We start from the raw sequence: 24,856 nt of genomic DNA, 5'->3' as shown, positions 1-24,856 counted from the left end.
GAGTCAGCACTTGGGGAGGGGGGACTGCAGAGCCACCTGGCTGTGCCTCCGCCAGCAATAGCAGGCACGGGGAACCACTTGCAGGGAGCTGCCGAAGGTGAGCCCCCCACCAATCCAGCCCCCTGAGCCCCTCCTGGCCCCCAACACCCTGTCCCAAGCCCCCTCCCAGAGCACACCCTGCAGCCCCTCCCAAGCCCCAGCCCCCTGCCGGCCCTGCACCAATGGCACTATAAACCGGACTTTCAGTGCAGATCAGAAATGCTGGTTTATAGAGCTTGCCGGCTGGTGAAGTGCCGGATAAAAGAGCTTTTACTGTATTATAGACAAGACTCAACTAAAAACATTTGAGCAGAGTGAAAAACTATTTGCTAGGGAAAGTAAATATAAAGATATGACAAAAATAATTAGAAAAATGTTACTCCATAAGTGTATTCACAACCTTCTCTCTGACACCTTACCCCTTTTGTTTTCTAAAATTTCTAATGAAAAGTTCAACTATAAGGGGCCGTACAAACCTTTGCGCTGTACAGGTGATCAGCATCTGGTGGATCAAGAACAGCAGTGTTTTTATCTAAAGGGTCTACTTCTCTGTGCATTACATAGAAATTGCAGTAGTTCCCCAACTGAAATGGTCTTGACATAGGGAAAGCATCCACCCATGTAAACTGAGCATCAAAAAAGTCACTAGGGATGTACAAGTTTTGATAACGTCGTCTCAGTTCCATCATATCACAATTAGGGCTGAAACAACAAGAAAATGTATTTTGAAAAGTACAGTAATAAAGGATATTAATCTGAAAATAATTAATCACTAAGATGTTTAAAGGGTCACTTCACCTTGAATGGGTCCCTTAGAATATGTGCTAACTACTTATGCTAAACAATCAGTTCAAATCTTGTATTTAGCTGTGTACCTTTCCCAGACCTGAGGACGACACCTCTGTGTAGCTCGAAAGCGTGTCTTTTTCACCAACAGATGTTGGTCCAATAAAAGATATTACCCTCACCCACCTTGTGTCTCTACTAACCTGGGACTGACACAGCTACAACACTGCATAAAGCTATTGAGAAATATCCACCTGCGCTGAGGGATGTGGCAATGCCCTATTCTAATGCAGATTTTGTGCATAAATAAACGTCTCTCAGTGTCAGTACTTTCTGATGGCTTTCACTGACAAGAAGTTGTAAGTGGAACAAACTTATATTCACTGAAAATATTCTTGAGAATCTACCCACACATTTGCTTATGAAGGATGGAGAAACCTACTTGACAGAAACCCATAAAGGATCAGCTCTACAGGAAGTATGCCCGGCATACAGTGACTAAAGCCACTGGAGGACGGTCTCATTGCACATCACTCAGGTCTACGGGTGACCCAAGTGAACAGTCAGTGTGCCTCTAATAGAGTAATTTCAGTTAGTGGAAAATGTAAACTGAAACATCTTCAAAAATCAAACACATCCAAAAAAATGTTTGGCCTGAGTCACACATGTGGCAAACAGCTTTCCAACATCTGTTACTGCTTTCTCTATGTAGTCTAGAAGCAAGCTGCTTACAATGTTTAAATTCAGGAAAAGTTCAAGATAGTTGTTGGGGTTTTTTTGAGCTAGCCTACAGACATGCATTTTACAATAATCCGTATTCATCACTATATAAAAATTAACTTAAAAAAAAATGATGGCCAATGAACTTACCAGTCTAATGAGAACTTGGAAAACTGAACTGTGTAACGCGGGACAACACGCCGTGGTCTTCGAGGTGACCTTTCCCTCTCTCGCCGAGGTGATCTCTCTCTGGAGCGTTTTCTCTGGGGTGACCTCTCCCGTGACCTACGTCTCTCTCGTTCTCTTTCACGACTTAAAAAAAATATATAAGGTATGAACATTCCTCATTTTAGAAGCAAGAGCAAATTTTATGAAAATAGGCCTCTCACAGGTCAATAGTTCTACAAAGATACAGTGTACTCAAACAACAAGAAGCATTTATACAGAACTTTTCATCTCCAAAACAAATTGATGGTATAGTCTGAGTAAAGAAAGAATCAAATCTCTCTATCAGGACTAAGCTGCTCAACTACTCTCAGAAAATTAAACAACATCTGATGAACTCCATAAGCAGATTTGTCATTAACAACACACCTTCTGTCATCTTTTCTGTTAGGCATAGGGTCCCCTCTGTCATTCCTCCCTGAAAATCTGGATGGAGGATCTAGTCTTCGTGCTGGTTGAGGCTGTGAAACTATACGGACAGGGGGCTGTAACAAACCAGCTAAAAAATTAAAACAATTTTTAGGATTTAAACACAATTAAGAACCATTGCCTGTTCTAAACTGTTCTGATATTGAATATTTTTAAATCATTTTAAAATTCACTTAATAGTGTTTTGTCCACCAATAAGCCAATTGTAAAACAACATATTTAATAGCTTAGATGTTTCCAAAACCACCATTCTGATGCCTTTCTTTGCTGTGTTAAATAGAAGGTACCTTACAGCAATTTTTAAATTTTTGCAGTAAATTTGAATGGCTTAATCATCTAAAAAGCTCTGACAAAATGCAATGGATTATTTATGAACTATCTTCAGCTCAGTAGAATATATTCAGGTTTCGAAGCATATGCTGGGAAAAAACAAATACATTTCTATTGACCTTTCATTAGGGTTCTTCTCTGCAAAAAAGCAAGTGGACAGTTGATTTGTAGTTGCATTTATTTAACCCAATCACGAAATAGTTTGATAAAAAGATGTCCAAAAATAGTACACTTAACTGAAATATCATAACTTGGTAAAATATTTCTAAATATTGTGTCCTGATGGTACCTGCCAGAATACAGGACAATATTTTATTCAGGAATCATTTCTGCTAAGATGTTGTTATGGTTTTTCTTTTCTAATTTTTATCACTGGCAACATGTTTATGAAATCAATGCCTTTGGAGCACTGCTCCTGTTACTTATCAGTCAGATCACCATAATTATACTGGTGACAGCACAACAATCTTCTTGGTAAATACGATGTTAAAGGATTATTTGCCCAGATGTAGAATAAGCAGAATGTAGCAAATACGCTAAAAAAAATTGTAAAACATAAGAATTCTCCTAACTTGAGAAACTAAGTTTTCCAGGACATTTCAGTGGATCTTTAAGAATTACATTCCCATTTGTACTTTGAATCGCATGATACTGTCGCTGAGCATAAATACTATTTTTACACTTTATGGAGGATTTGTTTTTAGATTATAAAACCAATCTCTAAATCACACGAATTGCAGCAGTTCAGAGGAACTTCCCTTAGCAGGTTTTGTTGAGGTACTACAGATGAGTTCCACATACTGTATGGCTTTCTTCACATAACTCCATGTTTCAACCTGGAAAATGATACAGTCTTGCTTTTCTACAATCAATTACGTGCATTTTCATTTTCTTTGGTTTTGTTACTTCATTCCTGTGATTGAACAGCTTTAAACATTACCTACATCAACACAAGAGGGAGAAAAACAAATTTCATGTTTTGGAGGAATACCTTTCTGTTGTGGCTGTTGTAATAAAGGCTGAGGCTGTGTCTGAAGCAAAGGTGTAATAGAAGCTGCTGATATTTGTGCCTGCAACAGTGATTGTGGCTGTGGCTGTGCCTGAACGCTGAATGCAGTTTGCTGTGCAATGGGCTGAAGTACAGTTGGAGGTGTCTTGAGCAAAGGCTGGCTTTGAGTCTGGTTCTAATGGAAAAAGAGGGAATGCATTGTCAATTAACTTAATCAAAAGAATTCAACAAGAGCTAGATTGGATAACCACACATACCTGATTTGGAAGTGTTTGAATCCTCTGTGCATTCCATTTGAAAGGCATATTGGGGTTATAAGTAGCTTCTACCAGTACTCTATCTCCTACTTGAGGTGTCTTCCCTTTAACAGCACTGCAAAATTTTTTTTTAAAAAGTTGTATTATAAGAAAATGTTCTGTTTAGCTACAAAAATTAGCTTTATACTTGAAGAGTTAGTTATGAGGGGAAAATGTAAGAGTTACTAGTAAGACAAAGCTGTGCTTCTGGGTTCAGCAACTTCATGTACACCACTTCAGAAACTGATCAGGAAGATATGGGAGCTGTTTTTATACCTTAAATATCTTACAAAATGTATCTAGGGTCACATTGTACCTTACGACAGTTAAATTCTACGGTTGAAGGGAGAGAGGACCCGGGGGTATATCTCCAGAGTTCCCTTTAAATACTCCACTCAGGGGCAAGAGGAAAACAAGTCAAAGGCGGAGGGGGGGAGAGGAAAGAGTTTTCACATTCCATTAACTTCTGTCTGAAAATCCAATGGAAATAATGCCTGCTTCAGATGGGGCGTATACTTAGAGCCATTAATTTCCCTTCCTGGTCCCACACCAGCAGAGCCTCAAATGCATGTGTTAAGACAGAGGAACTGCATGCTAAGTTCTGCAGTTTCATTTAGGTTCCTAAGATCTTCCCACCATGGTGGTTTGAGTAAGAAAAGTCCATATTATGAACCTAGCATTAACAGGCACTATCCTACCCAGCCATCTGACTTTCACTGCTGCTAGACGTAAATTAGGCTACTAGATAATGTTAGCTGCAGAAATGGTCCCCAGTAGCAGAGAATTTGCAAGCTAAATTCTGAAACATTGCTTAGTGATGACATCACAGAATACAGCTACAGCCAAGTGCACTTACCTGAGCTGAAAAAAGACATCTTCATCCACAAAGCCAAATGTGTCATGTAGTTTTGTAACTACCCCTGTGAAGACACGCTGTTTCTGTGGTTGGGTTTGCTGCTGACTTGACCGCGGTGTTGGATAGGAAACTGTTATCTGTGCTGCTGGCTGAGGAGTAGATAGGCTCAGGCTGGTAGGCAAGGCAACAGTTGGCTATAACCAAAATAAAACAAACTCTATAAGTATTCAGATCCCACTGACACAATCACAAGGAATGGCTACTTGAGTAAGGAAATGATAAATTTTAGAAGAATCTTTCTTAAACAAATACTTTATAAACAAAGGGTTACTTTTCAAAGCAAAAAGCACATACAAAGCCACACATTACTCCTAAAAGAAACAATTAACTTTAAAACAAATTTAGATGATTCCCTGACACTAAAGAACTCCAATCAACCTTAAAAAAGGTAGGCTGCATAGTTTTCAAAAATCCACAACATGTCAGCAGGTCACCCACTCAAGCTATTGGGTTACATAGGACTGCATTCTTACAGTTCCTGCACTCAGCCTACTGGTTCGATTCTGCAAATCAGCAGAGTGTGGAACTAACAAGATTCTACTCTAACTAGTCAATTCAATTCCTTGTGTATCCATAAAAACAGTCAGCAGAATGATGTGCACACAAGTGAATGTAACGAAGTCAGTATTCTGTTTTTGCTGATGGATTTTTAACACCCATTGTTTTGAAGGTCTAACACTAAAAAATCAACTAAAAATACTTTAAAGAATTACATTTTGGGCCTGTCAAGATCAGTAAGATCCCTTTAAAAACAGTATATGCAATCTGTTTCTAAAAATACAGAGCATTAAATTCCTTTCTCTAAAGAAAAGTTTCCCAAACTGTCATAATACTGTAAAATATTTAAAATCTTGAAGTCCAAGTTAAATTATTGTATGAGAATATGCAAAAACAAGTTATTCCTTCTATGGTTGAATGATACAAATCTTTCCTTTACTGTAATTATTAAAACTAAAACTATGCAAAGTTTTACAGCTGTATACAATACAACAAAGCAGTACCAGTAAAACTTTATCATATTAGTACAGCACAGGTACTACACATTGTAACAACACATATACAGGAAATCCACCATTATCTTTAAAAAACTGTTAAAATAAAAATAATGGCCAAGATCAGAGATTTACATTGCCCTATTACCTATGTCTGGAAATGAAGACCAAACAATACAGCCAAACTAACCTGGGTTAAAAGGGTCTGCTGAGGTTGCTGCAACTTAAATAAAAAAAATTATAAATTAATTTTATATACTTAAGGAAACTGTACAGTTTTACCTCCTCTTTACAACTAAGGAAAAATAGTTTTTGCTTTGTTGACTTAGTTATCTGAGTGGAAACAGTTAATGCATTGGAATTCAGTCATTTCTGTAGTCATAGTCTGCATTTCTATGCAACTGTGTCCATTTGTACATTTCATTAAGACCACAATTTCCAAACTTACTCAGTAATAGACACTTCAGTTTTCTTGTTCCACCATCATAAATCACTAACATTTACGACATGTGAGGGAGTGTCTCAAGAGAGAGTTTTACAGTCCTAACCCTTCCCAACTGCTCATTTACCAATCCATGTATTCTCTCACAATACTGTAATTTCAGGTATGACAACAATGTATGCAACAGGGAACCTCTTTAAACAAAATCATTCCAGCAGTTGAACTACACGGTATATTTAGAGCATGGCATTTATCATGAACCATATGTAGTAGAACCTCACAGTTATGAACACCTCTGATTGCGTACTTCCAGTTTCAAATGAAGTGTGTGGTTGACTGGTCAGTTTGTAACTTTGGTGTTCATAACTTTGAGGTTCTACTGTACACACATGGCACAGTATTCCAAATTCCCCATGCAGCACAAAAGTAGACTCCTACTTTAGGAATTTCTTTCTGTGGATGTGAACTTAGACTCAAATTCTCTTTTATAATTAAAAAACAAACTATGCCGTACCCTCGCTAGAACATGCGTCTATATAGCTCAAATTTGCATATAACGTGGTCGTGGCCATGAATCCCAAATTTAATTACTTTAATTGGAATTCATTTTAATGCGGTTCCCACGTTAACTCAGTACCATGCATGGATCCCAAATCCTGCGTTCTAGTGAGGGTCCGGTGTATTTACATTGTTTGCTTAAAGAAAATATTCAGTCAGCAGAAGTTTCTGAAGACTAATCCTGCAAAGACATGCACACTACAGTAGAAGTTATTTGTGATGTACACAATAAGAATTAGACAAACCTGTTGTTGTACACTGTAGAGCGTCTGCTGAGGTTGTGAATATTGCTGAAAAACATACAAAAGCAAGCCAGCTGATAAACAGAAACTGCAAGCCGGCTGCTAAATCCCTTTGGAAACAAATACAAAATCTAACATTTATAAATTGCTTTAAATCTGTTTTAGAGGACACACTGTCAAATTCAGTAACTTCTAATACAAAACTTGACCAATACAGTCCACATATATTACTCTTATAACAAAGATCTTCAGAATTAAAAATTCATCCTGGATCACCTTAGAGTTCCACATGATCAAACATCATCCATTAATCCTGCCACTCAAAATAATTAAATATGTAGGTCACAAAACATGAAATTATGTCAAATATTGCTAAACTATGCATTGTGGCTCAGTGAAGGATTTGGAACTTTCAATGTGGAGCTTATTGTCAGCAAAACTCATTTCACTAAGAATCTCAATCTGAACTCGCCACTACCCCAGATATGAGATTCAGCAAAAACAGTGCCTATCTTCATGGACTGATAAGTCTATTCATGGCTCTAGGAGTACTGTCCCTTTTTAAAAATTTTTTTTTTTTTTTAAATAATCGATCTGGTTTGTACAGGGAAGGCAAACAAATTTTATTCTACCTGGTCCTCAAGTTAGGCTACTTTAGGCTTGAAGAGCCAACGGTTTTCTACATTACAAAGTTTGTGTAGTCAGCAGAAACCACTCCTAAAACACAGTTTTCTTTACCTGTTGTAATGCAGCAGCTGCAGCTGCAGCTTGCTGCTGCAAAGCAGCTGTCTGAGTTAGCTGATAGTTCGTTGGAGTTTGTGTAGTGAGGCCTGCTGCCGCCAATGCTGTTTGCTGGGTATATATTGTAGGAGAGGCTCCAAGCAATGATGGCTGCTGAACACCAAGAGCAGCTGAAAACAGAATGAACAGTTATGCATTAAAACACTCATCAGGGCAAGAAAAGGATCCTTACTGTCAGTGCTAGTGCTTTCTTGCCCCGGCCAACTCCTAACTCTCTCAAGGGGCAGGGACACTCCTGAATCTTGACTCCCAGCTGCCATTTCCTTCCTTCTCTACCTTAGGTAGCAACAAATATTTAAAAAGCAAGCATTTAAAAATCACTCTTTGCCTCATATTAAGTTAGAATTCATAATAAATAGAACCCACACCCATAATACTCCAGCCACCAAATTTCTATTCTAGCAACAAAAGAAGTTGCTGGAATTCATGCCTCTGTAACAAGCTCTTCTGCAGTAAGGGGGTTGGCTGCACTAGCAGCTGCAATTCTGCTACATGGCAATGCCTTAATAGTCACGGTAGTGCATCAAGGGCTAGTTGTGGATTTTTGCTGCTCGATTGGCAAAAAGGTGGACAGCTTCAGCCTTGCAAGCTCTGCCCTGGCATCCCAAAGTGAAAAACGTTATTTTCTGATGGTCGTTACAGAGCACTGACAGCCACCACAATTCTGCCAGACTGACAAACAGTGCTGTTTCAGATACATTTTTCTAGGTGAAATCAAGAACATGGTACCACACAGAGCATGCACATATACTCTCATGACTTAGCTCCGATTTAGGACAAAAGTGCCCGTGACATAAAGATGATGATGAAAGACGTCATGTTTTAGTAATGAGAGCATGAACAGAGATGTCATTACCAGCACAATGCATCATTTAAAATATTTACTTATAATTCAGCCCCCTCTATATCAAATGAGCCATTTGGATTATTCCTATTTGCTTGCCACCCACTATTTATAAATACAATCCCAAGAAAAAGGAGCAGTTTAAAATACTCCGTAACAGTGTGACATACTAGCATCATACTGGCTATCCTGCTAACTTCTCTTCTTAAGTCTTTTATAAGTACCACAACAAAGAGGAGGAGGTAAGGAGCTTGATTATTTGCTAGTTTTTTTTAATAACTTGTGTAATTTTAATTTTGTCACATTAATACCTTAACTTCCTTGTTTCAGTGGATTTTTGCTACTTTTTATAGCTGGATTAATATTTCATTCTGTTCTGAGTTTTGCTACATGCACCAGAGACAGGAGAAGTCCAGAACCAGAGGGAAGACATCCTAACGGACTCCTCCATACAGCTCTGTGAGTTTTCCTAACCACCTTCCCTCCCTACAATCTTAATGCAATAAGACCCCCAACAAATATATCTGTCCATTAGTGAGAGATGAGAGAAGTAACCTGGGAGCACCACCAGGTAATGGTTAGAGAGCTAAGATTTACTTAGGGTAAAGCGGTGAGAGACATTTATTCTTCGTCTATTTTCACTAGTGTCCCCCTTTCTCTGTTTCCTCTAAGACCTTAGCATTGTGGTATGTATGCCTCATGCAGCTCCTGGATTGCTTTGATAACTCCCAGAAGAGTATAGATACATCAACCAACCACTTTCCCGGGCTACTCTCAGTACCACTGATGACAGAATCAGTCATCTGAATTGTTACTGAAGAGAGCACAAGAGCATCATGGAATTCTGCTAGGACAGCCAAATGAAATGATACTGTCAGCTACATTGGCTAAACTTTCATTCTACACTAGTACTGAAATGGTCAAACTGAACTGGTCAGAGTTGAAGCAGTTGTAAACCTTGCTGTACCTAGTGCACTTATAATAGTACTCAATGTTTTCAAGCACTTTCATGTGTAGACACAAAGTTTCATGAGCATGAACTGACACCATAAATGCCAATACTTTTTAATGTAAACCAATCCTAAGAAAATCTAACTAGAAAGTTTGTGAAACTCACAGGATTTTAGTAATTTCTATTATACAAATTTGAGGGGCAAAACCTGAAATTGTACCATTGTAATTTTATTAAAAGAGTTGCATCTTTGTTGATTTTAGTTAAATTTTGTTAGGCATTTTGCCACAACACCACACATGCTGGTAAAAGCAGAACAGAAGAAATGAAACTGAAAGAACTACCTCTGTAGATAACACTGTTTCAAGTAGGAAAAATACTTCACGGGTTCCAAAACTACTTTTCTAATCTACATTACTGATGGCAAATTACAGCTCACTAATCAAATACAGAAAGAGGAGGCTAAGTTTTCGGAGTGGAATTAATGGGATCTGAAGTAAACCATATCCACCTTTGAGCTTGTCTTCTAGGCTCGTTATGACAGTGAAGATATGATATGATGGGAAAAATATACAGCAAAAGTAAAAAGGAATCCTCAGAGCTACAAAATATCATCTAAAGATTGCAGAGGTAAGCAGACCAGGCCAGAATCCATTTAACTTTTCATAAATTGAATACAGTCTTAGAATTTTTACTTAAATTAACAGAATTGTATATTTAAACAAAAGACATCATCCTCATTTCATTAAGCAAGTAGTGAAGTAATAATTCTAAACTTGTAATATTACAATAATTTCTTTATTAATAAACTAAGTCTTTGCTACAAGATGAAACAGCAGAAGTTGACTGAGAAAGGAAAGGTAAGGAGAGGTACCACTGTCTTCTGTGGATCTATATTTGCAGGATGCCTATGCAAGCTTGAGTGTCAAAGTAGAAGCCTCTAAAAACAGCTGTGTGTTAGGACTATACAAACATGTCCTTTTCATGGGACCAAAACTTTGATCCTAGGATTACTTAAGGAGCCCCAGTACCACCCAGTTCCTTTTCACAAAGAGGAAAAGTGCACATCTAGATAAGAAATCATGTCAACTAACTACATTTACTATTAAGTAGCTTCTCTTTCTCCTTCAAAAATCTCACATACAGAGTCCCACTTATTGGACATTACATAACCATAAAAACCCATGGAATAACGATGGTCTTGTGTCTAAGGCACTGGATTGGTATTCAAGAGATCCAGATTCAATTTCTAACTCTGTCAAAAAATTCCTCTGTGACTTGGCTAAGTCATTTAATTTGTGTCTAAACACCCCACCCCTCTGAAGTGAAAATACTATTACCCTCTTTCAAGTGTTTCTGTTGAGATTTATAAATCTCAAAGATGAAGAAATTTCTCATGCATAAAGACTGCTGCCTTAGATTTACTGGAGTTTGAGCTTAGATACTTAGTTACTGAGACATCTGTACCCTTATAGTAGGTTTGTATGTAAAGTGTTCTTGAGTTAGACAACATCTGAGTAAATAAAGACCGTCTTCTGTGGAATTCTCTCCGTGTGCTACAAATAGTGTGTGAGGTCTACCTAAAGGAAACTAAGAATATATTTAAAATGTAGGCTGCATAACCATCTACCACCACAGGTAATTCTTGGGGATTTGAGGGGAAAAACAAGGTTTCGTTTAGGTTTAAAAAACAAATAAAAAAAGACCAGATTTTTTTAAGTCAGAAATTCAGGATGGTGAGAAGACATTCTTATTTATCTGGAACAACATATAAAGACCTTGGATTTCATCCATTCTCCCTGTCAATAACAAATCAGTCCTTCTACATATATCAAGAAAAACTTCAAATGGCTCAAACAGTGATCCCATTAAGGACTGCGACCACCAAATCTAAAGAGCAAGAAGGTAGACTTCTTAGTATTGTTGAAAGAAACTCCTAAGGTAACTAAAACTAAAGAAGAATCTCTATTTCATATGACTGTGCATTTGACAGTACTTTTTTTGTACAGTCAGTTTCAGTTTCCCCTGAGAAGTCTAAGTTATTCTTCTTTATGTGGTTCTCTTTCACAAGACCAGGAAAGAGAAAAAAAGTTTAACGAAAATGTGTGTTCAGAACCACAAAATATGGGAGAGACACCAACTTCCAACAGTTTTTATTTATTACAGTTAATACTGTTATTTCAAGTGTCAGAAAATTTAGGATGTTTTTATAGAAGAGTAATGACAATAAGGAGACCTTTAAAAAAATCTTTTCAATATGATGTGAAAACATGAAAGATACTGAATCAGAGACAGGGCTTCTATGTTAACTTTTCTGTCTGAGTATGCTGATTGTGGAAAAAAATAAAATAAGCTGAATTGGGACATTAACCGAGTACTACCCGAGCCGAGCCCACAATGAAATGTTTCCCACTTCAGGGCACAAGTCTTCACATAAGGTTTACTGGATCACCACCATAATTTTTACTTCATATTCAAAAGGTAGCCAGTGAAGTGGACAAAGTACAGTGATAATGTACTCTCATCAACGTCTTAGTAAGCAGATAGGTCACTGATTTCTGCACCAGAAGTCATCCCCCCAATGTTGGTGCTCTCTTAGCAAGTTAACTTGCATTACAATAAATCAAACCTCAAAGTCACAAAGACATGGAAGGTTAAGGCCTGGACTGCATCAGATAGGATAGGGCACAGCAAAAGTAGCTTTTTTATAGTTGTCACTATATGAGATTCCGGATTGTATAAGGCATCAACAAGGTATAGAACACTGCAATTTGAATTTGACAATCTGGGGCAGATGTCCTCCACAGACTCATGTTAGTGTGGCAGCATATTCTTCCAAGATTTTGCCTGTCCCTTCCAAAGTGATCTGAGTCATGCCAAGGTTTAACTTCATCCAACTACTCTTTATCCAGGTATTGATCTTGGCTGTGCAGGCCTTGAGATAAGTGAACGATGGTATTTGTATGACCTGTAATGGAAATATCCACATATTGCTGGTATCTGACTCAGTCATCTTATGATTATTCCCAGTAATCTATACTGCAAAACAATAGCGTCTCGAGTATTTAGACTACTGTATGCTTTAATGAAAGTGATAAGACTGCCCTCTTCAAATAAAGTCTTAGCAATTTCTGTTAGTAGGAGGTCCTAGATGCTCATTACATGTTCCAATTTCGCTCAGACACTGAGTAATGCAATCAACCATATTGTCAGCAGGGATGGAGTCCTCAAGCTGTGTCTAATCACCATATTGCAGACATTGCAACTCATGTCTCCTCCCAACATCACATGCACATTAAGCAAGAGGATATGACGAGATGGGACCCCACAGAACCACACAAGAGCACCACTAGAGAGGGAGAGTGCTACTCGAGAGGAAAAGTGACAGTCCATCATCAAGAGTACCCTCAGATGTGCTGACAATCACTACCAATAATGTACTCAGTTCTCCTCCATAGGCCGTCAACAGCCACAAAGGACATGGGTCTTGAACACAAGTTGATGGATGAACTACTCCCAAAACCTTCCAGAGAGTGACACTGATTGAAACTCAAGCAGAAAAGACATGCCATTTGTCCTTTCCTTCACATACTCTTCCCCAAGCAAGGAAGACAATCTTAACCAAATCAGCAATGGAATTGGCAAATTAAGAAAGTTACTCAAGTCCTGTTCTTTTAAGATTTCTGGATTGAATTTAGAATGAAAGGAGAGTCATATAGGTGCTCCTGACTCTAAAATACATGCAAAAGCATCTTTCAAAGAATCTGAACCACTACGTCCTCTTGATCAAAACAGAAAGGAATATGAATTCTCTTTTAGAGGCAAAGCGATCTAAAGGAAGTGTTCCCCACTTTTGAAATATGCAGGCTAACACTGAAGACGTGAGAGACCAGTTATGCTGAGCAATGTATACTCTGGAATGAGGCTGTCCACTGTGCTAGTGCTCCTCCCCAGAAGATTATAAAATCATAACAACGTAGGGCTGCAAGGGACTTTGAGAAATCATTCAAGTCCATTCCCCTGCACTAAGGCAGGAACTAGTAAATCTAGACCAGTCCTGACAAATGTATGCGCAGCCAGTTTTCAAAAACCTCTAATAGAACCTCTCTTGGAATTCCTTACAGCTAACAAATTGCTCTTGCCACAGATTAAGCCCATTACTTCTTGTCCCTACCTCCAGCGGACACAGAGAACTGATCGGTGTCCTCTTTATAACAGTCCTTAGCATGTGTGAAGACTTATCAGGTCCCCCCACATATTCTTTTCTCGAGACTAAACATGTCCATTTTTTTAAATCTTTCCTCCTAGTTCAGGTTTTTTAAACCTTTTGTTTTTGTTGTTCTCCTCTGGACGCTATCCACTTTGTCTCCATCTTTCCTAAAGTGTGGAGCCCAGAAACGGATACAATACTCCAAATGAGGCCTCACCAGTGCCCAGTGGAGTGGGACAATTATCTCCTGGGTCCTACATACAATACCCCGGAATATTAGTCAGCAATGTAATGTAGTTGCAGAAAAGGCTCATTCAATTTGTGATCCATCAACCCCAGATCTTTTTCAGCAGTCATTCCTCATTTTGTAGTTGTGCATTTGATTTTTCCTTCTTAAGTGAAGTACTTTGCATTTGTCTTTATTGAATTTCATCTTGTTGATTTCAGACCAATCCTCTAATTAGTCACAGTCATTTTGCATTCTAATCCTGTCCTCCAAAGTGCCTGCAAAAAAACTATTCCCAGTTGGTATAAAAGCCCAAGGTTCAAGATGAGATAGAGTGTATCACTGCCAAAGTTGGGTTGTCCAAGTGCCACAAGATTCATTTTCCCATTGCCAATTAATATAGCACAGGAGTTCTCAAACTGGGGGTCATAAGGTGATACATAGGGGTTGTCCCCCATTAAATTACCCCCATTTTTAATTTAGAAGGGGGGGGGTCACGCTCAGAGGCTTGCTGTGTGAAAGGGGTCACGAATACAAACGGTTTGAAAACCAATGATATAGCACATAGCCATGGTGTAAGATTTACAGAGACCTTCCTTTAATTAGAAAAAGAAAAGCTTTCAAGCCAAAATCAGATTGTTTTAGATTCAAAGAAGTTTATAAAAAATCTGGCTTCACTGGTTATCCACAAATCTTGGTTCCGAAGATGGTCCCTACTAAGGTTTGCAGCCAAAACCTAACCAGTGTCACAATCACTGCTGATGGAAAAGGAGGAAACCCTTGCAGGCATTTATGGGACATGTCCAGTACTATTACCAGGATCTGCAAATACGCTTGCATCTATGAAACTCATTCTCAAGATTTTCTGTAGTGCTCATCACCATAATATCTACCCTAAACCATTGCAGAAAGGCTTTATTCCAAGTCTTGCAACCATTAGATGCAGGAAGCCGTGAAACCAAGTATCTTTACTGTGTTGCAAGCTGCAATCTTGACATAGAAGGTTATTGAAGAAAAGTTGCTTATAACTTCGCCAAACTTTAATAGTTTCAGTTGAAAATTTACGTGACAGAGAATGAAGATGGGGGAAATACCTTATTCTGACCACATTAAAAAGTCCTTGGGACCTTCTCTTCAAAATACTAGCACTTCCATGCTTTGGAGCAGGCACTTGAAATTTGAGAGGTGGAAGCTTTTGCGTCTGGAATGTGCCTTTTGCCCTTCCCATGAAAATCCACCCAAATTAGGCCAGGTTATAAGCCTTTGAAACATGTTCAGTAAAGGCTTGCTAGACTTTAACAGCTAAACTCTGGAGAGTCCATCCCCACTGAGCATGTTCAAGTCTCTCACCTCTCCTACTGTTGACCAGTTGGCTCTTGTACCAACTCCAGAGTGAATGAGCACGGTCCCTCACCTCTCAGCTCCTTCAGCTCTGTGCATGCACCAACCCCACAGAGCAACTGAATGTGTGCCAGGCCAAGTAGGCTATGGCAGCTCAGTACTTCCCTGCAATGGAGGCTCCGAACCAGGGCAGGACCAAGCACTTTAACAATGCAGGAAGTCTCTCTCCTGTGCTCTCAATGGCTCCCTCTGCTGGCAGTCAGAGTGTGGAGGAGGAAGCCATCTGAATCAAATGCAAAGGGGAAAGGAATACATAGGGACAAGAAGTCTGGTGAGATTGGGACTGGGGGACAGAAGGAAACTGACTAAATTGGAAAGGAAGGAAGAGAAATAAGATTAATTGGTCAAGGAGACTAGGAGCTGCTTGAGGGAAATGGGAAGGAAGGAAACTGGGAGCCAATAGGCTTTGAAGGGCAGGGGAGGAAGAAACAGACCTGATGAGGAGCTAGAGGGGAGACTACCACTAGTTTGGGAATGAGACGAAGACAAGGAGACAGGGAGCAGAGCTGGGAGAGTCTGACTGGAGGGGGAGAGAGCTTGGATAAGGAAATGAGAGGAGGAACTGCAACTGGCTAAGTAATGAAACTAGGATGGGGATGAGAAGCCTAAAGAGTGGTGATTGGGATGAGGTAGGCAAGGAAAATGGGATTGGAACAAGGAACCTGGTGTGGGGAAGAGAAAGGACCAGGACAAGTTTGAGGGGACAGGGCAAAGGGTGTGAAACTTCAAGAGTGGGGAACAAGCAGAAAAGTCTGTGCTCCTCAGAACACATTCCCCTATAGAGCCTGGGATGGAACCAAAGATTTCTGATTCTCAACATTCCTCCTGCTGTCAGCAAATACTTTGCCAATGGGTTTCATCCCCCTCTACTGTTGCATGTTATCTTCTATCAGTTACTCCATTAGGTCAAATGGCATTGGTTTGTGCAATTGAATTAAAGGTTCCAACTGTGATAATCCACGTGGGTGTCAATATACTGCCATGTGATGGAATTTGTTTTTTCAGTTTGCTTTTTTAATAAGCCAGGAAATTACATTCAAAAAAATATACTAAGAACATTATTAAGGTTGCAAAGTCAAGCACTCAAAAGTTAGGAAATACCCCCTGTTAAGGTTGTTTACGTAACCTTCATTTGGCCCCCTAGTGACTATGCACTGGGGGAATGAGTCTTCACTTACATGATCACATACTATATTATTCCATAGAACCCCTGCCTCATCCAGTGTACGGGATGGCCCTGCTCTGAGGCTGAATTAGGACTGTTTAGTGAAGGAGACTAGTCTGCAGAATTCCTGCCTCATTTGTTACAGAAGTTGGAAGATGTGTAACAAGTGACACAGATGATGGCAAAAGAAAAAGATCTCATGGTTAAGACAGTTAAACACTGCCTTGGAGAACTGGATTCTAAACCTGCCTCTGCCACCAAGTTCCTGTGTGATGCTAAGCAAGTCTCTTAAACCAAAGTTTTCGGAGATGGTCACTAACTGTGTGTTCCTTATTTTTTTGTGGATGCCCAGCTTGAGACCCTGGAACCTCATTTTTGTAAAAGTGCTGAGCACTCTCAGCTGCAGCTGAAGTCAATGGGAGCTGTGCTTGAATATACAGTCACCTATAATGCTAAGTACCTTATGAAATCAAGTCCTAAGCATCTCAAATTGAAAACATAAATTAGTGCATACTTTTGATCTTACTCTGTGCCTCAGTTTCTCATCTGTAAAATGGGGATGAAAATACCCTCTCATTTCACAGAGCATTTGGGAGACAAGTTAATTTGTGTTTATGAAACACTCTGATATTATACTGATGAGTTTCACAGAAAAGCCCATGACAAAATTAATAAGTCCGTGTTTAGAGCAGTGTTTGAATAGTGTGCTGTAAATAAGGCCTAAACTAAAGCCACACTCTGAACAATGGGAAAACAAAATATTGCTTATTTGCTCATTAACTGAGCATCATCCATCCTGCACACTGAATGAGGCACAAGCCCTGTGGAATGAAATAGTATGTGACTGTGTAATTAAAGCCTGTATCATAATACATATGCACAATGGGACCAAATTAAAGTTGCACAAGTAACCTTAATTCCGGCATTTTTTTAACTTCCAAGTGCTTGATTTTGCAGTCTTAATACTGAAATAACCCACAATGTTTAGTTCTGGAGTGCCTCTTTCGGGTCCTAGCAAGCCCACAGTAACAGAAGTACCAGAACACTTGATTTCTTTGACTGCTATATAGCAACCTTCAGATTCAAGTTGCTGCTTGGGAACCTTTATACTCCTTTACATCTAGAAGAATCCCGCCCTAAAATACAGCCGGTTGACATAGCTTCAAACAGGTTAGCCTGCAATTTGGCCACGATGATTGAAAAATACTCTTTTGAACATCAAAACGGGACTTGTGGTGCAGGGAACTTTGACAGAAGCCTCCAGTTTGCACAGAGACTGCAAGCACATCCCACAAATAGGAATCTATACAAGCGATTCTCAAAGAAGTAGTATTTACTATAATATACAAATACATTCAGTAATAAGCAAAAAGCAAACACCCATTGTGTAGATCTAAGTTGTTCACTAAGATACCTAATTGATCACCATTATTATGTCATTCAAATATAAGAGTCAACCTTTAAAGGTTAACTGACTTATTTGGAAAATATTCTGTTAGCACTATATCATTCTTAACTCTGCACAACTGTAGAATCTGCAATTCAATGAGATGTCAGCGTTCAAACATTAAATGATGTACAAACTGACCTGGTTGAGATACTGCAGTGGCTGTAAACTGAGTAGCCCATGGAGGATTCTTCTGTCCTCCAAACTGAGCCATGATGGAAGGCAAAATCCTCAGTGTTTTACTCTTCTATAACTGTGATCTATTAAAATGAATAAGTAGCTACAGTTATAAATATGTCAGCTAATATTAATAGTATTTTAAAACATGTTCCACAAATTTAACTATTCCATTCCTAGGTCAAAGATTTCTTTTTATACACGAGTCTGGTGTTCAACATGCAAGGCTTTTGAGCTCTGTCAAATCTATGTGCAGTCTAACAAATTATGGAATGAGATCTTAGTCTCACTGAGACGTTGAAGAACCCTTCATCTTGACAACAAAACTAAAACTATTTAAATGTACAGGAAAAGCTGAAAACTGAATTAAACTAAGATTTCTAATGACGTCTGGGGAGATTTCACAGAAGAATAAAACAATTTTTAAATAAGCAAAAATTATTTTTGTGCTCAAAGTCACACACTCCCCAAACATGGTTAGTAGGCACATGCAATATATAAACTTTGGGCATAACTCACTTTTGCTTTGCAGTACAATTGGAAAGTAACATCCAGAGAGAATTCCTTTAAATAGGAAGTTAAAATAGAAGTGAACAGACAGCAATTCTGCTTTTAACTAGAGTTAGGAGTGCAAGTTAAAGCCAGATTGAACTCATGCTGCTAACTTGAGTTGCTGTACTTTCCTTCACTGCTATTTTAACCAGAGTTAAGAACACACTTTTTTGGGGGTTGGGGGGAGGCGGGCACCATAGACACCCTAAGTAAGTAAAAAGTGGTAAATCCAGTCAAACAGTTCTTGTGGCTTAGAGAGAAAGCTTTAAAAGCCCCCTGGGTCAGTTACAGTCACTACAGAAACTATCTGTCGCTCCCCACCTATACCTGGACTTTTTCAATTCAGATTATTTGTTAACTTGAATAGTCATGTGCAAAATGATTAAAGCTTTAATACTTTTATTTAATTATGTATTTAATTATGTACAGACAGTCCCACTGATCTCACAGGAATGACTCACATACGTATGTACAGGGTTGGGACGTAAATTGATCTACCAAACATTACTATTCATTGCCATTTGTATTACAGTTAGCACCGTGGGGCCCCAGGCATAGAGCAGAACCCTACCGCGGTGGGCCCTGCACAAACCCCGCCCCAAGAGCCACCCCACAAAGTCCCGGTAATGCCTAAGGAGGAAGGGAGCACTCCCCGCAACTCACAGTAACTACAATGCGCGAAGCCCCGAAGCCTGGGCCTGCAACCTGAACAGCCACAGACCGTGAACACGGCAGGCGCTGCTCGGAGGGAGTCTCTGCGCGCCCTTGTGAGGCGGCGGGGGCGGGGACAAGTCCGAGTGAGGGAGTCTCGGTGCGGGAAGCGGAGGGCAGGTGGCCGTAAGGAAGCTTCCCTCTGCACCGAGCGAGGCCAAAGGCCTCCGAGTGATGGAATCTGCTCAGACACGGCCCAGGCGAAGCAAGCAGCTCCTCCCCGCCAACAATGCGGGGCCTGAACGCTGGAGCGGGGCCTACGCCTCAGGGATCCCGTCTTGCCTAGACAGGCCTGCTCCAGGGGCAGCCCGGAGGCCCCCACACCACCCGATCGTTCCCTTCGGAGCCTCTCGTCCGAACTCCGCGTGCTCCCCCTCCGTACCTGAGCCAGGCTAGGCTAGGCCTCACTGGAGCCATTTCAAACTCATCCAGCCCACACACACATACGCTGCCGCGGCTCCCCACTACGCATGCCTCCCAGGCCGGAGCGGAAAAGGCCCACGGCGCCCACTGCTGACGTTTAATTAAAACGTGCGTCCCCCCGCACGTGCTCCGCAGGCGTCGCTGCCGCTACGGCAAGGAAGACGTCGCTACTACGCACGCGCCAAGAGGCGGGCTCTGAGCGTGGAGGTCGCGGAGAGAGAGCGTAGCCCGTTGCTCTGGGTGAGGCACTTCGCCGCCATGTTGCTTCGGGGCATATGGCTCAAAGGCCGACGCCACCGCCATCTTGTTGTCTGGCAGAAGCGTAAGTTGTATCCCGCCTGACTGGCTAGTTGGGCCAAGCGAAGCGAATCCGGCCCATTTCTCTCTCACGTGGACCCCGCAGGATTGTCCCTGGCTGTGCTGAATTTATGACAGCTCCCCCGCCCCAACACTCCAAAGGCTACATGACTCTTTCCTGGTTATATACATGACTGATTACAGAACCTCAGTGTAACTATTCTTTACTAATGATGTACATTATATCAACGTAAAAGTGATGAGGCATCACATCTGTGTGGAATTTAGATAAGGAATATTTGAGAGAAATATGCTTCATGAGCATTCAAGGCACTAAATACTGCAGAGCTAACCGTGCAGACGGGCTGATCAAGCTGCAGTTGTGCACGGGGACTCCACACGAAGTGCACACACACTTCACAGCAGTTGTTGCTGCATCAGCACACAGGCCTATTTGGGATGGAGGAAGAACAGAAACATGAGTGGCGCTATGAGTATGTGCAACTGCTGGACAGTATGGTCCACACAAATTATACACACATCTTAGCCTACGGGAGGGGGTGTGTGCTAAGGTTTGACTTACATGGAGATTTCTTGCAAAAAGCTACTTGAATTGGGCTTTTGACGGAAGACAAGCTTTGCTTTGGGCTGAAAAGCATCATAACAATGTAAGACACTGCTGATCTCATTAAGAGGCCAAAAAGACATGGATGTTACAAAAGCAAAATGTTACTCTTAAAGACTTTGCTGATTATTTATTTTTAAATTGGAGATGGAGCAAAATCCACTTAAAAGGCACAGCATCAACCAGAATTTTTCCCTGAGGGTATATTTTGGCTTCATCCCAAAGAGACACATTCCACATTCACAAGTGGCACAAACTGCTTTATGTTCTGGCAGAGTACCTAGAATCAAGCAACAGTCCACAAAGTACTCTAGATAAATATAGAGTTCAAATAAATAAATTATCTCATTAAGGTTCAAAGAGAGGCAAAGTTATCATACTTAGAACTTTATTTGTATTGCATTTTAGCTACTGAATAAGTTTGATGATTTAGAATGATCTTTACATTGTTAAGCATAGTTCTATACATTTAAATTTTTTATTCATCCTATAATGCTACTCACAATCTAATCCTTAAGTAGTCTTGTTGAAGTCATCTACCTTGCATGAGGAACTACTCAGCCCAAGTAAAGACTGCAGAGCTTGGCCCCAATATAGTTGGTACAGTTCAAGAGATCAAGCAACGTTTACAAGCAATACTCCCTACCATGCTCCTCAGTTATGGAGCATTTCAATGTACTTATGAAGCATTATAATAACAGGTCCAAACATTTCAGCTGAAAACTAGCCGTGCCATGGGGTATGTGATTAGAGCTGTTTGCACTCACAGAGTTCCCTTATTGCATTTTCTAGGCTAATAGTTTTCAGTGTGCCAAATTAGCATCTGTGGAAGGAATGCCTCTTGTTTGTCACTGTGAGGAGCAGTATCAGATCAGTACAGTGCGGGGCTGGTAACCAGAGGGGCAAAGACAGAGAGCTAAGTCTGGGGACTGATGATGACCTGGCAAAGAATGTACAATAATTAATAAAATAAAATATAATTGTAAGAATACACAGAAAAGTGGCTGGAGTTAGAGAACAAAATATTGTGGGTTGGTGGAACAGGATGAGGATCCAGAAGAAATACAAAAGTGGGCTCTGAGCATATTAGCAATAGTTATAGTCATACTCTACCCGAGACAGCAGGAAATCAAGATTGTAATTCCCCTTAAACCTCTAAATCAGTGGCTCTCAACCCTTCCAGACTACTGTACCCCTCTCAGGAGTCTGATTTGTCTTGCATACCCCCAAGTTTCACCTCACTTAAAAACTACTTGCTTACAAAATCAAACATAAAAATACAAAAAAGTGTCACAACACACTATTACTGAAAAAATTACTTTCTCATTTTTACCATATAATTATAAAATAAAATCTACTGGAGTATTAATATTGAACTTACATTTCAGTGTAAGTATATAGAGCAATATAAACTAGTCGTATGAAATTCTGGTTTGTATTGACTTTTCTAGTGCTTTTTATGTAAAACTAGGCAAAACTAGTCAAATATCGAGATGAGTTGATTTACCCCCAGGGGTACACGCGCTCCTGGTTAAGAACCATTGCTCTAAATGATCTCCCCATAAGAGGGGGTCAATTTAATAACTCATAAAAAGGCCCTTTGGCCAACAGACCAGAGAACAATGATTTTACTAGATATATAACTAATTTCCAGAACTATGGTAAGAACATAAGAACGGCCATACTGGGTCAGACCAAAGGTCCATCTAGCCCAATATCCTGTCTTCTGGCAGTGGCCAACGCCAGCTGTCCCAGAGGGAATCATCAAGTGATCCATCCCGTCACCCATTTCCAGATTCTGGCAAACAGAGGCTAGGGACACCATGCCTACCCATCCTGGCTAATAGCCATTGATGGACCTATCCTCCATGAATTTATCTAGTTCTTTTTTGAAATTTAAAAAAAAATATAAATTAGCCTCCCCCTTCATTCGCAAGTTTTTGGCATCGCCCTTTACATGTATGGTGTGGGCAAGACTCATACTGAGTTATTTGGTCTCTGAATCCTCCTGTTTCCAAGTTAAAGCTGGTTGTTGTGACTTTAGTGCTAACAAATAGAAGAAATGGCATGGAAAAAGCACTGGGAAAATGTGGTTAAATAAATATTGTATGTATTGTGGTAGAATCAGATGGATAACAAGGATTTATGGGAAGAGAATGAACAAAGGAAAGAAACTGATCATCAGGAAATACAGCTTATTAGTTAAATTTATTAGTGGAGTGCCACTGGCTTTCTTTGTCTTTGCCCTATGGTAGGAGTGGGCAAATTTTTTGGCCCGAGGGCCACATCTGGATGGAGAAATTGTATGCAGGGCCATGAATGTAGGGCTGGGGCAGGGGGTTGGGGTGCAGGAGGGAGTGTGGGGTGCGGGAGGGGATGTGGTGTGCAGGAAGGGGCTCAGGGCAAGGGGCTGGGGTGCGGGGTGCAGCAGGGGGCTCAGAGCAGGGGGTTGGGATGCAGGAGGGTTGCGGGGTGCGGCAGGGGGCTCAGGGCAGGGGGTTGGGATGCGATGGGGGCTCAAGGCAGGGGGTAAGGGGGCTCAGGGCAGGGGGTTTGGGTATGGGGTGCAGGAGGGGTTCAGGGTGTGGGCTCTGCCCCGGTGCCACTTACCTTGAGCAGCTCCAGGGTGGCAGCGGTTCGTAGCAGAGCTAAGGCAGGCTCCCTGCCTGTCCTGGCCCCACGCCGCTCCTGGAAGTGGCCAACATGTCCGGCAGTGGCTCCTGGGGTTGGGGGGGGCCAGCGGCTTCACCATGTGCTGCCCTCACCTGTGGGTACCACCCCCAAAGCTCCCATTGGCCACGGTTCCCTGTTCCTGGCCAAATGGGAGCTGCAGGGGGCAGTGTCTGCAGGCAAGGGCAGCGCACGGAGCCCTTTCCCCCACCCAGGGGCCGCAGGACATGGTGCCAGCCGCTTGCAGGAGCAGTGTGGGCCGGGACAGGCAGGAAGCCTGCCCTACCTCTCTGTGTCATGGGGCTGGCAATCCTGCGGGCCAGACTAAAAGCCCTGATTGGGCTGGATCTGCCCCACAGGCCATAGTTTGCCCTCCCCTGCCCTATGGTGCACCTTAGAAACTTCCAACAGGTTTATTTTTCAGGACATTTAAATGCTGATATGGAAGAGCTAAAAGTTTAAAACCAAGTTTTGTCATGGCTTGCACGGCAGTGTCGCTAAAAGCTGTGTAGTGTAGATATAACCTCAGTACTTCTACCACCCCCCTCCACTCCAATTTTATCATCTGCAACCCTAGGCACCCTGTGTTCAGACCTAAATACTACTGCAATTATATTTGTACACAATATGCCTTGTGAGATATCATCTGAAAACTAATAACTCACTCATCAATAATATCACTGTGAAATGTATGGGAGAATGCTGTGTGTGGAATCATGGATACTCACTGATATTATGCTTTATAGTCTGTGACTGAAAAGTGTTTAAACTAGGCACATCAGGGGAGTTAATAACAGGTTTTCTAAAGACAAAGGAAAGAGGCCAAATGAGGTGTGGCCTAATTCAATGGGCTATTAATCTGTAGCTGAAGTTGCATGAAGATAACATTTACATTGTAAAATTGGAGCAGGAAGCATCACATGGGAACACCGCAGAGGACATTTTATTCAAGATGGAGTTGGCCCCCCCAAAGAAGACAGGTGACCGAACTCCAATGGCGTAATGTGACCCTTGAAACAAAGGCAGATTTTGAGATATAAGGATGCACAAAAAGACTTTGGATTATCCTTCATCTAAAGAGACAAGGAAAACCAGCACCTTGGACTCTATATGGAGCCTGGTTAAGTAAGCCAGCTATTGCTGGGAAAGGAAGATTTGTGAGGAAACAACTTTGAATAAAAACCTTAGCTTTTAAAGTTATGTCTTAGCCATTAGAAACCATACTTTTAACTTTTTTAAAAACTATTTCTATATTTATTCCTTTTTTTCGTATCATTTAACCTATGTCCTTTTGTTAATAAACAGGTTTTATTTTTATTATAAACCAATTCTGTGCTGTGTTTGAAGGGAAGGATGTGTTTACCCAATTAA

At 40.7% G+C, this 24,856-nt stretch overlaps 1 protein-coding gene across 3 annotated transcripts in view; it reads right to left on the bottom strand.

Annotated features, from left to right (window-relative positions):
* The window catches only part of CCAR1 (cell division cycle and apoptosis regulator 1), a 41,747-nt gene extending 21,766 nt beyond the window's left edge, over positions 1-19,981 (bottom strand). The window contains exons 1-11 of one of the 3 annotated variants that reach the window (XM_077821780.1): positions 19,853-19,981; positions 18,172-18,290; positions 7,723-7,895; positions 6,988-7,032; positions 5,933-5,965; positions 4,691-4,884; positions 3,796-3,910; positions 3,521-3,713; positions 2,140-2,269; positions 1,696-1,857; positions 516-741 (exon numbers count right to left, since the gene is read on the bottom strand). In XM_077821780.1, coding sequence (XP_077677906.1) covers positions 516-741; positions 1,696-1,857; positions 2,140-2,269; positions 3,521-3,713; positions 3,796-3,910; positions 4,691-4,884; positions 5,933-5,965; positions 6,988-7,032; positions 7,723-7,895; positions 18,172-18,244 — 1,344 coding nt within the window. In that variant the 5' untranslated portion in view covers positions 18,245-18,290; positions 19,853-19,981. The remainder of the gene's footprint in view (positions 1-515; positions 742-1,695; positions 1,858-2,139; positions 2,270-3,520; positions 3,714-3,795; positions 3,911-4,690; positions 4,885-5,932; positions 5,966-6,987; positions 7,033-7,722; positions 7,896-18,171; positions 18,291-19,852) is intronic. The other 2 variants (XM_077821781.1, XM_077821782.1) reach the window with 2 other exon arrangements.
* Between the last annotated feature and the right edge of the window lie 4,875 nt (positions 19,982-24,856).

Source organism: Eretmochelys imbricata, chromosome 7 (assembly GCF_965152235.1).
Source record: "Eretmochelys imbricata isolate rEreImb1 chromosome 7, rEreImb1.hap1, whole genome shotgun sequence".
Lineage (NCBI taxonomy): Eukaryota > Metazoa > Chordata > Testudines > Cheloniidae > Eretmochelys > Eretmochelys imbricata.
This window is presented reverse-complemented; position numbering and strand designations above follow the sequence as displayed.